Genomic DNA, 13,706 nt, shown 5'->3' on the forward strand with positions numbered 1-13,706 from the left:
GTGCTGTTTTCCTTCAGAGAACAGATAGATTAGATCAGGAGCTTTGGTATAAGGAACTTGTTTTACCCAAAACCCATCTTTTGTGTAGCAATCAATAAATATGCCTCTTCAGGGTTCAGGTCAAAGAAACTGTACCTCCCCTGTTGCCAGAGAGCCCAAGATTCATCTAGGAATGAACCTCTTTCTTTGACCAACTCGCACAACTCTGTGTGTGTTCGTATGGGTACATGCATGTGTACACAGCCATTGCATGTGACCCCGTGTCAGTCCTCAGGTGCTTTCTGTCTTCTCATTTGTAACAAGGCCCAGAACATTGTCACATAGGCTGCACTAGTGTGGTGGTTTGAGGAAGAATGGCCCCCATAGATTTAAATACTTGGCCACCAGGGAGTGGCACTATTTGAAAGGGTTAGGAGGTGACCTTGTTGGAGGATGTGTGTCACTGGGGGTGGCCTTTGAGGTTTCAAAAGCCCAAGCCAGGCCCAGTGGCTCTCTCTTTTTCTGCTGCCTGCAAATCTGGATGTAGAGCTCTCAGCTCCTTCTCCAGCACCGTGTCTGCCTGTGTGCTGCATTGCTCCTCTCCATGAACTCTAAGCCAGCCCCAATTCAATGCTTTCTTTTATAAGAGTTGCTGTGGTCCAACCCGTAGAACCATAGAGGCTATATATATAGCATGGAGGTCCCTAGGATGACTGTGGCTTATAATAAATTTCGGTTTTACTCAATTATTGAAAAAAAAATACCCAAATGAATGGAAACACATGAACTATGAACCAAAGGCTGAGGGGCTCCCAGCTCGCTCCGTACCGATGGAGCCAGGAGCCAGCTCCTGACCCAGCGTGGACTTGACTTTGTGACTTGAGTAGTGCCTTCCCCTCATTCCAGCAGCGCTGACAAGGACGGCTGGGAGGCAGTTCCTTCCCGAGCAGGACAGGAGGTCCCTAAGGGAGCAAGTCAGGTGCCGAGGCTGTCACAGGAAGGACAGAGAACACAAGAGTGAGGAAGGCTGCCAGGCCAGTGGCTGCCTTTGACCTCTCATACCAGCCACTGGAGACAGGGCTGCAGGCCTGAGTGAGCCTGCCCCGGTGGCCGGGCAGCAACTGGGTGTGGTTTGCCAAGACACCAAGAGAACTGGTCTGGTTGGGAAGCTCCTGTGCTCTTGGGTTTGATGACAGATCTGGCAAATGGTGGCTCACTCCTCATCCAGGGTGCCAGCCCTGGAAGGGCTCTGGCAGCCACGCCAGTCACACTTCTGCTGACAACATTTCTAAGATGAATGGACCTGGCTATGGCATAGTACTCAGTCCCGCAAACCTCTTCCGCTGTAGCCGTGGGCAAACCTGAGAACGTGCTGTGGGCAGGTAAGTCCCGTGTGGGATCTGAGTGGACTTCTCCACTTGAGTTTCTATCCATGCCTTCCATGTTAGTTAGTAGAAGTAAGAATGGGATATTTGTAGTGTATTTTCACGCTTCTTACAGGAAGACCTATTGGGTTTGGCATCAGAACATAATGAGCTAACGGTTTGTCAAGCTTGGGATATAGCTCAGTGGTAGAGTGCTTGACCAGCAAGAGTGGGGTCCTGAGTTCAATCCCCATCCAAGTGAAACAGTGAGAGCAAAACAGTTTTCCTCAGGGCGTCACGTAGCTGTGTGGAGCTGAGAAACACAAACATCAACTGAAAAAGAGGTTGTGAGGGGGTGGAGGTGCTGCAGTTGGCTAGTGTGGGAAGGGTAAACGGGACGTCAGCTAGAGAATCCACACTTTGCCCTCCGCGCGGTGGAGAAAGTATAGAAGGTTGGTCTTGTCTTCGCTTTGGCAAGTCAGAGCAGGACAGAGCAGCTGAACGATGAACGTCCTAGAGCGCTGTCATGTACGTGACAGGAAGCTCTGACAGAATCGGAAGCCCGGGGTGCTATTCTCTGGAATTTGTGTGCACAGATCCACATTGTCCTTGTATTTTGCTTTTTAAGAAGTGAGACATTCTGATCCATGATTGTTACCATTTCTACTAGGGAGCTGTGATGCTTGGTTATGGGCAGATGAACTTTCATATATAGATATTAATTGATAATTTCCTATAAAATAGGAGATGGAAAGTGCCCTCTTTCTCTGTTTTAATACCAAAGTGTGTGTTTACCGTGCATAAAAATTTGTAATTTCTCTACTTTATGAGTACATAAAAGACTAGTTTTTGTTTTGTACTAGTAAGATGATTTACTTTGCTTAAGTGTGTGTGTGTGTGTGTGTGTGTGTGTGTGTGTGTGTGTGTGTGTGAGAGAGAGAGAGAGAGAGAGAGAGAGAGAGAGAGAGAGAGAGAGAGAGAGAGAGAGAGAGATTGAGATTGAGATTGAGATTTTAATCCAGAGTTCCTTTCCTTGGAAGTATTTCAACCTTGTTCTGCTCACTTGCCTCGTAAGAAAATGCATCCAATGTTTTGTCCTTAGATATCACTAGCATTTCCTTTGATGGAAGCAAATTTGACTATGAAATGTCCCCCACAGGCTTAAGTTTTGGAAGTTTCCTTCCCACCTGGTAGTACTGTTTAGGGAATGTTCTGAAAACTGAAATGGGATCTAGATGGAAGAAATAGGTCATGGTGGGGGTCTTTAGGGGTGTGGTATACCTGCCCACTTCCTGCCTCTCTGTTTCTCCTTCTCTCTCCGCCTCCTGCTTGCCATGATATAAACATACATCCCTCCACATCCCACCAGCACTCGCAGTCACTTGGTGCTAAGCAACCATGGAAACCATGACCTAAAAATCTTTCGGGGCTGGAGAGAGGACGGCTCAGTGGTAAGAGCTCTTGCTGGTCTTGTCAAGCTGTTGGTCCCCAGCATCCATGTCAGGCAATTCACAGCTGCCTTTAATTCTAACTCGGGAGGATTATAGGCCTCTGGCCTCTGCAGGTACGCCCTCCCCCGACATGTGCACATCTTCATACACAGACATGCATGTACATAATTAAAAATAAATCAATTATAGAAACAAAGGAAAGGAATCCCCAGACCAAGACCCTGTATCATTTCACATAGTACTTAAAATGATGTCTTTACTGGAGAAAAGAAGGCTAACCCGAAAACTAGATGAACTAATTGATGGGATGCCTCACGTGGTAGTGTGCTGCCCTAACTGGTGAGTGCCGAGAGGTTCAAGCCTAGATGTCAGGAGCACCAGCATCCCAGTGTCCCTGAGATAAAAGCCAAGCATTCAGGGAGCATGGATGAGGGATTTTCTTGTGGATATTTTCTTTCCTTTTGAAAATATTTTTATATTTAAAATTCAAGCACTGGAGCTGGAGAGACAGCTTTCTGTGTAAGAGCACTTTCTGCGTGAGCATGAGGACCTGCGTTTGGGCCCCAGCACCCATGTTAGCATGGCCATGGCCTATACCCCCAAAGCTGTGGAGAGCAGAGGCAGGGCTCCCCGGGGGCCTGGCAGCTGCCAGCCTCGTCCAGCTTTAGTAAAACGCTTTGTGTCAAAGAAGTTGAGTAGAGAGTGAGGCGGGGAAGGGGCACCTAGCTTTCTCCTCCAACATCTAAACTCGTCATGCAGGCTTGTGTGTGTGCATGAGTGTGCACACTGCCATGCATCCCCCGCCCCCCATATACACAGTCCAGACATTCAAGGTGGTGAGACTACTCTATAAGCTGATGTCTAAGTGTTTCTCAGGAGGGTAGATGCGAAGCTGTCGGACGTTGTCACTTGGAAGGCGTGCATTTCATCGAGGGCCGTTAACCATGGACATCATTTGAGCACAGAACTGCCCCTTGCTCCCACTCTCCACCAGGTTCTGTCAAGTTCAAAATGTTGTTCCCACGACCCATAACCTTTTCATTATAGCAGGCTGGAGAAAGAAGCTGCCATTTTTTCTCTCCTAGATGGATTCCAAAAATGTCCTGACCTTTCCCACCCTTTACCTTCCTTGAGGAACATCATACCTGTTAACTAGAACGATAACCTGGAAGTTGATTAGAAACAAGCAATCCTCGTAGACACGGAAGACATGCTCTCCCACATAGGAGAGGAAGCCACTTGTGTTACAGAACAGCATTTTAAACTCGAGTTCTCCCATGGAGAAGGCTAGAGACACTCAGATCTAGGATGCTTACTTGTTTTCAAGTACTTAGAGATAGAGATTTTTTGCAGTGATCTGTGTTTTTTATTTTTAATTGAGATCACAAAGGAATGTATTCATTTTAACAACTTATAGACAAAACTTCATTCCTCGTGCCAATAGTATGTTCGTTACACCTTTTCTTTTTTTTTTTTTTTGAGACGAGACTGGGTTTCTCTCTGTTTGTCCTGGCACTTGCTTTGTAGACCTAGGGTTAAAGACATACTTCGCCAAGCCCAGCCAGTCCATTACACTTTATACACTTTAGAGTATATTTATCCGCTTTACAAGAAAAGTTAGCTATTGTTATATAATGGACCGATAGAGTCAATGAACATGGTTTTGGTAAGTTAGTTACTTGCAAATAGCCTATCCAGTGCATTTACTGTATGTTTTAATTAGAAGGAAACAGTCATCCTGTGTGAATTTGGTGGGGACTCCTTGTCTTTGCCTCTCAAAAACTACATTGTAAGTGTGCATGCCTCTGCTTTGACACACACGCCTTGTATCTCACTCGGGAGTTATGACGTAAAAACACAAGAGGATGAAAAGGAGAGAGACAGTACAATTGGTAAGAAAATGGTTGTATTTCTCATGTGCATCTCAGGTGGAAGACCGGAAGAGGAAAAAGATGTGAGAACTGGTGTGAGGGCTGGGGAGCTTAAAGAATTACCATGCCCTCAGCATTCTTGAAATTACTTCATCTGTCCCTTCTTCCCTCAGCCAAAAGGGCAGTTATTTCTCTTGAGGTGCAGGCAATTGGATTTTTTTGTTTTCATTTTTGTCTTGTTTATGGAAACTGCAAAAAGTAAACAATTGAGTCTGCCCCTTCATCTGTTTTTTTTTGTTTTGTTTTTTATCTAAATGAATCTAAAATCGAAGTGCTTTTTTTCTCTTTAACATCATGATAACACTTAAAAAAAAACAAAAAAATTCCAAATTCCAAATTTGGAATTTGAGCTGCTTGATGACATGCTTGTAAAAACATCCAAAATATTCGTCTTATTGGTTCAGTTAAGAATTTCAAGATTTATGGGTAGGATACATTCGGGTGACCTCACAGGAAGCTGTCTCCGGACTCCTTAGCTGCCCCTTAGCCTTCCCAAGGCTTCACAGACTGTGTAAAGCCTGACCTGAGGGGAAATGCCTTTTCCCCAGTTTCCTGACCTTTGTGTATCCTCCTCCATCCCCCATTCTGCAAATCCTGTCCCAGCGCGGACTAAGAAGTACAGAAGAAGAGCGGGAAGCCCGAAGGTCCTCCTCAGTCCACAGCGCCTTTCACAGGGGAGGCGGAGTGGGCTGAGCCTGAAGAATTTCCATTTCTGCAGTTTCCCCTGCCCTGTCCTCTCTTGCACTTCCTGTGAGTCACAGTGGCGATGACATTTCTTCCCAACCAGCACCTCACTGTGGTATCTCAGTGTCATCCTTCAGGAACCAGAGTGGATTAGGTAACCAGCCTCTGTGACTTGAGCTTCCAAACTCAGTGTGATCCACTCCTTCGGGAGTCTAGGGCTATGTACACTGAGCACACCTGCACGGTTTGTGCCAGGGTGTTTGTTCAGACCCCATGTGCACCTCTCAGCGTGAAGCTCGGCACACCTCCTTCCTTCACAGACTTTTAATGCTGCATGCTCATTTCCTTTCTGACGTTCTGTTCATCACTGTTTCTCTGCTGGATGTTTTCCTTATCTTCTGGAAGAGGCTTAGGAATGAAGGCTCATGTAGGACAAGGAAGCATTTAGAACATATTTACTATGCTTTGGAAACTGGAGAACTTTGTATCTTCCACCCACAGTGTTAATATTTGCTACAGAGAAACAGTAACCTTGCCTATGTAGCACGAATTGTCAGAAGGTCTTATTAATAACATCAAACCTGAGGCCAGGTATTGGGGTGAACACTGGAAGATCAGAGGAGCAGAACAAGCCACAGCTTCCTCACCTCGCCAGTTCCTCAGCTGATCCTATTTCCTCAGACCGGAATCCTCTGAGTCCTCATCCAGAATGAATCTCAGCTGAACTGTTTGTTGCTCAAAAGCCTAAAAGCTTAACCTACCCTAGTTCCTGGTTTTCACGCCTTAGACTTTCTGCTTCCTGCCATCACTTCCTGGTATTAAAGGCGTGTGTCACCGTGCCTGGCTATTTCCAGTGTGACACTGAACTCACAGAGATCGAGATGGATCTCTGCCTTTGGAATATTAGGATTAAGGGTGTGTGTGCCACCATTTTCTGGCCTCTATGTCTATCTAGTGGCTGTTCTGTTCTTTGACCCTAGATAAGTTTATTAGGGTGCACAATATTTTGGGGAACACAATATCACCCATGCCTAAATAATACATTTTTATTATAATAATGTGATGTTCACAGTTGTTTCTAATTTTTTTAAACATAATTTACTTTTTCTGTCATGGTTCTGTTTTAAAAGAGAGAATGCAGAAATGTTTAATTGCAATATTGTTATAGTAACAATATTAGTTGTCAAGATGAGGAAGAAATGATTTTGTATTTGGGATAAAGTTGTAGGGGCTAACGGCTCATCTCTGCCCCTGCAGTGCCCTTCATAGGTAATTGCCTGCTTTCCATTCCAAATTTTCTCTGGCAGGGTGCTCTTATCTCAACCAGTGATCACCATAGCAACAAGGTATACTCTTCTATTTTTAGAGCATGAAAAAAGTACCTTCTTAATCTCCAATAATAAGTGATAGTTCCAGAAAAGCAGAGCGTTGAAGATTTATTTTTCTTTGCCTCTTTAAAGATTTTGCAATAGTCACATTCCTGGTGTTTGGAATCTCTCACTATTCCCTAACATGGGTAGTGGTGTTCTGAGTCTTGCTTTGTATACACTCCTGTTGTGCCGACGAGAAACTCAGTGCGGGTGAGTAGCTTGAACAGGTTGTTGGAGCTTACAACAGTGGGGATTGGCGTCTAACGCAGGCACCGTGCCTTCAGGTCCCCACGTTAAACCGTGCCACCATCCCCACGGAACTCGGTTAGAGCAGGTTCTCTTTTATGATGCCTACCTCTGAGAATTCCTGACCCTTCAAAAAGTGATCATAAGACATGTGCCTCAGGGCACACAGACTGGAACAGCGGATGACCACCATGTTGGTATGGAAGAGGGCACAAGGTAGAAACACTCATTCAACTAGCAGATGCCCTTCCACTGACCTTTCAAATTAGAGAGTTTCCATATTCTTAGTACAGACTGCACACAGGTGAGCCAGCAGGTGGGACAGCTCTCAGAGTGTGAGGGGACATGATCTTCCAAACAGTGAAAATCTGACTGCATCAGCATCTTCCTGGTTTCCCTTTATCATGGATCTATCTTCACATTTTGTGCTGGTAAATGTTAGTAGGAATTGACAATCTAGTTTACCTGTAATAGTTCAGCTTGTTAGTATAGCATCCTAGAGAGGAGGTTTGGTGAGAAATTAAAACTTTGCCCTGCTTTGATTAACCCTTTGTTCTTCAGCGTAAGGGAAAGTTGTTGATGAGTTTGTAGCTGTCACCACAGGTTATCTTATGCTACCTAAGATGTCGTACATTAGAAGGAAGTGTTGCCTTAGAGTTAACCTGCTCTCTCTGTGTTCAAGATTCCTCAATTCCACACTAAGGCCCCGAGCAGCCAGGTAATCTGTATGTCCAAGCTTATAGAGTACAGATGACTGGAGCCTCTGTCATGGAGGGAGGGAGGGAGGGAGGGAGGGAGGGAGGGAGGGAGGGAGGGAGGGAGGGAGGTAACTTTGAGTTTAGCTAGTGTTAACGCTTGCTTTATCAGGTGAGGTCTTACTCATTGTCCCCATTCTGTCAGCAGGAGAACTGAGGCCGGTGGCATCCTTGTCCTGTCCCGTCACCAGGAGAGCCTAGTTTCTCATAAGTTAGGCAAGCCATCCAAACAAAAGACCAGCTTGAAACTTCTTTGTGTTATTGTTTAAATTGTTTTTATTTTTAATTGGCATATAAAGAATGGGTTTCATTATGGCATCGGACGTTGTCTGATTTCCCCACACGTCTGTTCTACAGGAACTGTGAGCGGGGTGTGCACAGCCCTACCCACTCCCAGGCGGTGCACTGAGGCCGATTGGAGTGCTGTGGAGCATTCAGAGCCAGCTCAGGCCCTGAAGAGGAGGTTAACTAGGGGGAGTGGGTTAGCCTGCTCTGTCCTGGAGTGAAGCCAGGATGGCCCAGGGGACACGGATGTCACCAGACCTCCAGTTTTTCTCACTTACCTTTTTAGTTCATACTTTGAGGGGATAAGAAATTCAGCTTTGAGTTTCCAGGGAAGAGGAGGTGAGGTAGCAGAGAGTATGCCATGTTAACCCAGATCAGGATGGCTAGCTGTAGTTCAGGTTGGCTTCTGTGGTCTCCAGTGGCAAGGCAGGGTCGATCAGTTTTGAAGATTCTCCCATGAAGAGCCTGGAAGTGCTATGGTTGACTTCACTAACAAGGATGTCATCACTGTGCACTGAGACTCTGTTTAGTATCCGTTAGTGTGGGCTTATCCAGTGCAGACTGTCTAGACCAGGAAGAGCAGCATCTTCAAAACCCAAGCTCAGATGAGTATATGCAGATTCATTCTTGAGCGTTTGGTGTCATAAGAATGCTGCTCATTTGCAGACAGCCAGCTGTCTAAGTGTCCGCTTGTGGTTGTGTGTGCTCACTTCCGCCCTTCTCATCCGTTTCCTCCTAACCTGTACTTGTTATTCTTGTTGAGTATTGGGCCTCAGTCTTTCTTCTCTGTTTCTTTTCTGCCATCTAACTGCTTGGGCATGTAGAAGTTTTTAACGATTTTTAATTTGTTAGTCTCAAGTACAAGAGAGTCGCAAGACAGCGCTTCTGTGTGACAGATGGTCCCATACATGCTTCTTGGCAAGCCACCTCTGTGGAAGGGCTTCCTAATTTGCTTGACTTGGAACCTTCTGCATGGGGTCATCTCCTGTGCCCGGCCTATGACAACACTGACCGCTGTGTTCGGCCCCTACGCTGTGGCTTGGGAAGCGTGTCTTGTCAGCCTTGCTCGGTGGGGTGGCGTCTCCCCTACTCCTGTACTCTCACTCTGAGGTGGGAAGGAAGATGTTTTTGATTTCTAAAAAGGCCCCATGTAAGAAAATAGCAGCAAGTTATTATCACAAAAGGAAGACCAACACAGTCTTTCCAAAACTATTTCATCCTTTGAAAAAACTACAGTGTACACCAAACAGCAAGTGGAAAAAATGGTTACATTGTAGGGTCAAGACGGGTGACAGGTGAGCAGACACAAGTTCACAGCCATGCCGACAGCTACACATTTGTAGCCTATCACTGATGGGTACATTTATTTAACAAGCATCCATTGTGAAGGTTCTGAGCTTGCCAGGTGCTCCAGAAGCCACTTGAGAACCCTATAAAAGTAATGGCAGTCTAAATAAAGTGTGGCTCTCGTCTCCGCAGGCATGACAGGCATGGCAGGACATGAGATGATGACGGTCACATTGAGTCATCAGTCCTGTGCGTCTTTAGGAATATTGCTTCACGGTGTGGGATAGACTGAGAAGAAGCTCCCAGCATGAAACATGAACATTTATGGAAAACAGTGCTTCTTATGAATTAGAGATCTCATGACATTAATCCCCCTTCTGGGGTTTCTCCTTAGCAGAGGCAGAGCTCCACCTAGGCCTGTGTAATTCTTGATTGAAATTCAAACTAGATATTTTTCAGCTCATACAATATGTGCTATTTATTTCTGACACTGTCATTCATACAGATTCTGGATTTGTGGCTTTGTGTATGGAGAACATTAGTGTTCTCTAATATGTAGGCAAACGGCTGTGCCTTCATAGTAAACTACCATTCTTTTGTTTCTCAAGGATTTGGAATGAATTCAAAACCATTATAACTTTTTTTTTTAAATGATTGGCTTGCAAAATGGAATTTAGAACCCTTGATGCACACTGTAAAGGTTCTGTTTTGTTGTATCCGAGTGATGCATCCTAGCTCATCAAATAGCCAAGGTACTTGTACCTATGTAGGAGAATACTCTATAGAAAGGATATCATTTTGAACCAAAAACCTGGATTCATGTTAAAAGAAAGGTATTAAGAACATTTGGAGGTATTAAGAACATTAATATTATGTTATTAATAATAATGGTATTAAGAACATTAGAACTGTTTGTAAACACTGATATAATCTAGCACCAAAGAATCCGAGAACAACAAAAATTCATAGATGGATCACACACAACATTGCTAGTTTGGGGTTACCTTGAGCCTATAGATTTAATGAGTTTAAAATATTGCTCTGGCCTCAACTCAGAGTGGGCAGCCTAATTCTTAGACCATGGTGAATGGTTACTGGGACTACCTTGTTGCTAAGAAACCTGCTATGCTATTGAGTTGCCTTGGTGAGGTAATGACTTCTTCAGACTCCTTAGCTGGGTGGTTGCTAATCAGAGCTGTGAAGAACCCGACAGAATTTGTTTCCCAGGTCACAAGTAAATCTTGATCAGGAAGAGAAACCAACCTGAGCTGTATAAACCGACAGACTTGCAAAGTCCAAGTTATTGTGAGTAAACCGTGACTCGTAAATCAGGTCAGTGATAGAAAAGTGTCGTACTACAAGATATAAAGCCGTTTTTTTGCTAGTAATAAGTTTGAAGAACTTTCTCGCCCCCACAGTCTGTATTTGTTAGTGGTTCTCATGGGCACATTTGGGATGCACAGAGGGATGTTTAGATGGAGGTGGTGAGGGAGAAAGTGTGAAATTATTTTTTCACTTGCTATCAGTCTTCATGAAATGACACAACACTTGACAAGAAAACTAATGCTATACCACATAGCGTTTTCAGGTTATTTTTACTGTGCCAAGCTTGGTTTTGAAACTCCTACCATATTTGTGATAAGGATAAGTGTGGCCCCTTGTGCCTGTGACCAACCTCAGTGCTCCCTCAGCATCACCCCTCTGCCGTGGATGCTGGGTTCCCAGGTCCAGTGCTCTGCCATGGATGCTGGATTCCCAGGTCCAGTGCCCCGCACCCCCCACTCTGTTATGTGAGCATCCTCTGATCCCTGTCTGGATATCTCCTTATCCCACTCCAGCTCAGACTCCCCATGTTAAGTATCTCTAGTTGGGGAGAGGAAGGGGAAGAGGAAGAGGAAAAGAAGAGCTGTTTGTATTTTAGCATGCCAAGTGAGGGCAAGTGGAGCTGCCTCCAGCCCACCATCACACTGGTCTGATGGAAAGCATTTCAGCCATTTCAGTCATGTGAATCAGAGCTCAGATAAATGACTCAGTGGTAATATGTCCTTTGTTTGACAAGCAAAACCAAGACCAGGTCAAGGCACCTGCCCTCAATCCTGATGACCTGAGTTTGATTCTTGGAACTCACAGTAGGAGAGAACTGACTCCTGAAAGTTGTCTACCATGGCCCCTGCCTACCCACCCCCAATAATAATCAAAAAACAAAACAAAAAACCAGAACTGGATGGTGCTGGGACAAGAACCGTTGAGGTGCTTTCTCCCTGAGTGCACTCATGTTTTCAGTTAAGGGTTGTTATGGGGGAAGGGATGCCTACACTCTCCACACTGTGCACACATGGGCAGAGTCCAAGGCTGAACAGCACTTGTTAGCTATCCCAGCTTCTTCGTGGGCTATATGAACAGAACTGCACAGACTACATTTCGGCTCGTGTCCTCCAGTGGCTGTTTACTCTGGCCATGTTCTCAGAGTCTCTTGCTTCTGCCAGTCCCTGAGAGCTGCCACAGGGAAGAGCTGTTGGTACCTTCCACTGGAAACCTGGCCCAGAGTCTGTGTCCTGACAAAGCACCTCTCAGGGAAGGCTCCATGGGGAAGCACAGGGTGGAGCTTTCCTAGCCCACCTTGGCTGGTCTCCACGCCCCTGGAGTGCCAGTCAGTCACCCCCACATTCCCTCCGCACACACTCCTGTTCTGTGGTGTGTGTGTGTGTGTGTGTGTGTGTGTGTGTGTGTGTGTGTGTGTGTGTGTGTGTGTAGAGACCAGAGGTGAACCTTCAGTGTCCTTCAGATTTCATTTACTTTGTTTGGTTTTGTTTTGTTTTGGAGATGGGGTCTCCTAATGGCTGTGGTCCTCTAATTCAGATAGTCAAGCAGGTCCATGAGCCTCAGGGACCCTCTTATCTCCATCTCACAAGCTCTGCGATTACAAGCATATATCACCACAAGTGGCTTTTACCATAATTTTCAGGGGTGAAATCTAGAGCCCCATGCTCACAAGGCAGACATTTTACCAACTGAGCCATCTCCCAGCCTCTTTTTCTTTCTCTGTGAAAATACCTCTGCTAAGACCCACACTTGACATGAGGACAGTGTGTGTGGTGGGGTGGCCCTTTGTGTAACTCCTAGCAGTGCCGACACCACTTATCTGGAAGTGACCTCGGGAGAAAGAGCAGCAGTCCTTGAGCGAATCCTCGGCTCCCAAGATTCCCCTGCCCTGGCAGCCTCGCTTCCCTGCAGCCGGGCAGCAGCCACCTCCAGCTGGGCCGCGAACCCCCATTCCATACCATGCACACAAAGTTCTGATGAAATGGGCGGCCTCTTCCTCCAGAGTTTTTCACCCTCCTGTCTGGGCGTGCTGTGTGCTGGCAGCTGTTTGACAGATGTTAATGTTTTCTTTGTGTCTGTGGTAAAGGTACCATTAAGCCAGCAGATATAAAAATGCCCAGATAAAGTTGACTTTCAAATATACGAGCATTTTTTTTTAAGTGTATTTCTCATGCAGTGTCTGAAACATCCTGGTGTGAACTCCTTGTAATGCATTGGCAGCATGGTGCTAACTGGGTGTGACCTGTCTTTTGTCTGGTAGCCTGAAGTTTTTGGTGATGCAGTATCTTGGCTAGAGGTGTATTTAGAATTTCATATGTATGCATGCATACATATATCTGTACATACATATGTGTATATATCATTAGTTTCTAAAAATTGACTGTAGGATATAGAGAGACGCTTCAGTGGGTAAAAGTACTTGCCTGCAATCGTAAGGTCCAGAATCTGAAGCCCCAGGGCCCTCACAAAAGCTGTAGTCTCAGGGCTTCTGTAGGGAGATGGGAGACAGAGACAGGTCCAACAGGCAGAGACCGGAAGCTCTGACCAGAATAGGTCAGGCAGTCTGGTGCATTCAACAGCAACCCAACGGGGTCCCATCTCAAGTGATAGGAAGGTGAGGACAGACACCCAAGGCTTTCCTCTGTCTTCTACATATGCACTTTCATGCCTGCCTTCACATGTATGGATGTTCAAAGATACACAGACAGACACAGACCGGTCTGTGTGAGGATGCTGTGTGCATCTTACGGGAGGGAGGGATTATTTGACGGAGCGCTGTCCTTGGATGTCTCCCTGTTCGGTCCATCTTTCCTCTGGTGTGTTCTCCAAGAAATCTAGTAAACTCCAGGCAATACAGGAAGTCCTTCCCACCTCTTGTTACACTTTTTTCACAGCCTTGGACTCACTCAGGTTAGCGAATACCCTCTTATAAAGGCAAGTGGTTTTCCCCCTGCCTGTTATAAGCCAAGAATCCTGCAAGTTGTAGGATTTATCAGGTCTCTTCCCAGAGGATGAAAGGTTTGCCTTATTG

At 45.6% G+C, this 13,706-nt stretch overlaps 1 protein-coding gene across 9 annotated transcripts in view; it reads left to right on the forward strand.

Moving 5' to 3' along the window:
• Fndc3b (fibronectin type III domain containing 3B) overlaps window positions 1-13,706 on the forward strand; it is a 305,735-nt gene that overhangs the window by 128,649 nt on the left and 163,380 nt on the right. Inside the window, exon 1 of one of the 9 annotated variants that reach the window (XM_076573961.1) lies at window positions 10,062-10,104. The exons of 5 other annotated variants lie outside the window; for them this stretch is intronic. In XM_076573961.1, coding sequence (XP_076430076.1) covers window positions 10,077-10,104 — 28 coding nt within the window. In that variant the 5' untranslated portion in view covers window positions 10,062-10,076. Of the gene's footprint in view, window positions 1-10,061; window positions 10,205-10,295; window positions 10,685-13,706 lie in introns of those variants that run through there. 3 more of the 9 variants (XM_076573964.1, XM_076573963.1, XM_076573962.1) reach the window with 3 other exon arrangements.

The sequence above is a fragment of the Peromyscus maniculatus genome, chromosome 6 (genome assembly GCF_049852395.1).
Source record: "Peromyscus maniculatus bairdii isolate BWxNUB_F1_BW_parent chromosome 6, HU_Pman_BW_mat_3.1, whole genome shotgun sequence".
Taxonomy (NCBI): Eukaryota; Metazoa; Chordata; class Mammalia; order Rodentia; family Cricetidae; genus Peromyscus; species Peromyscus maniculatus.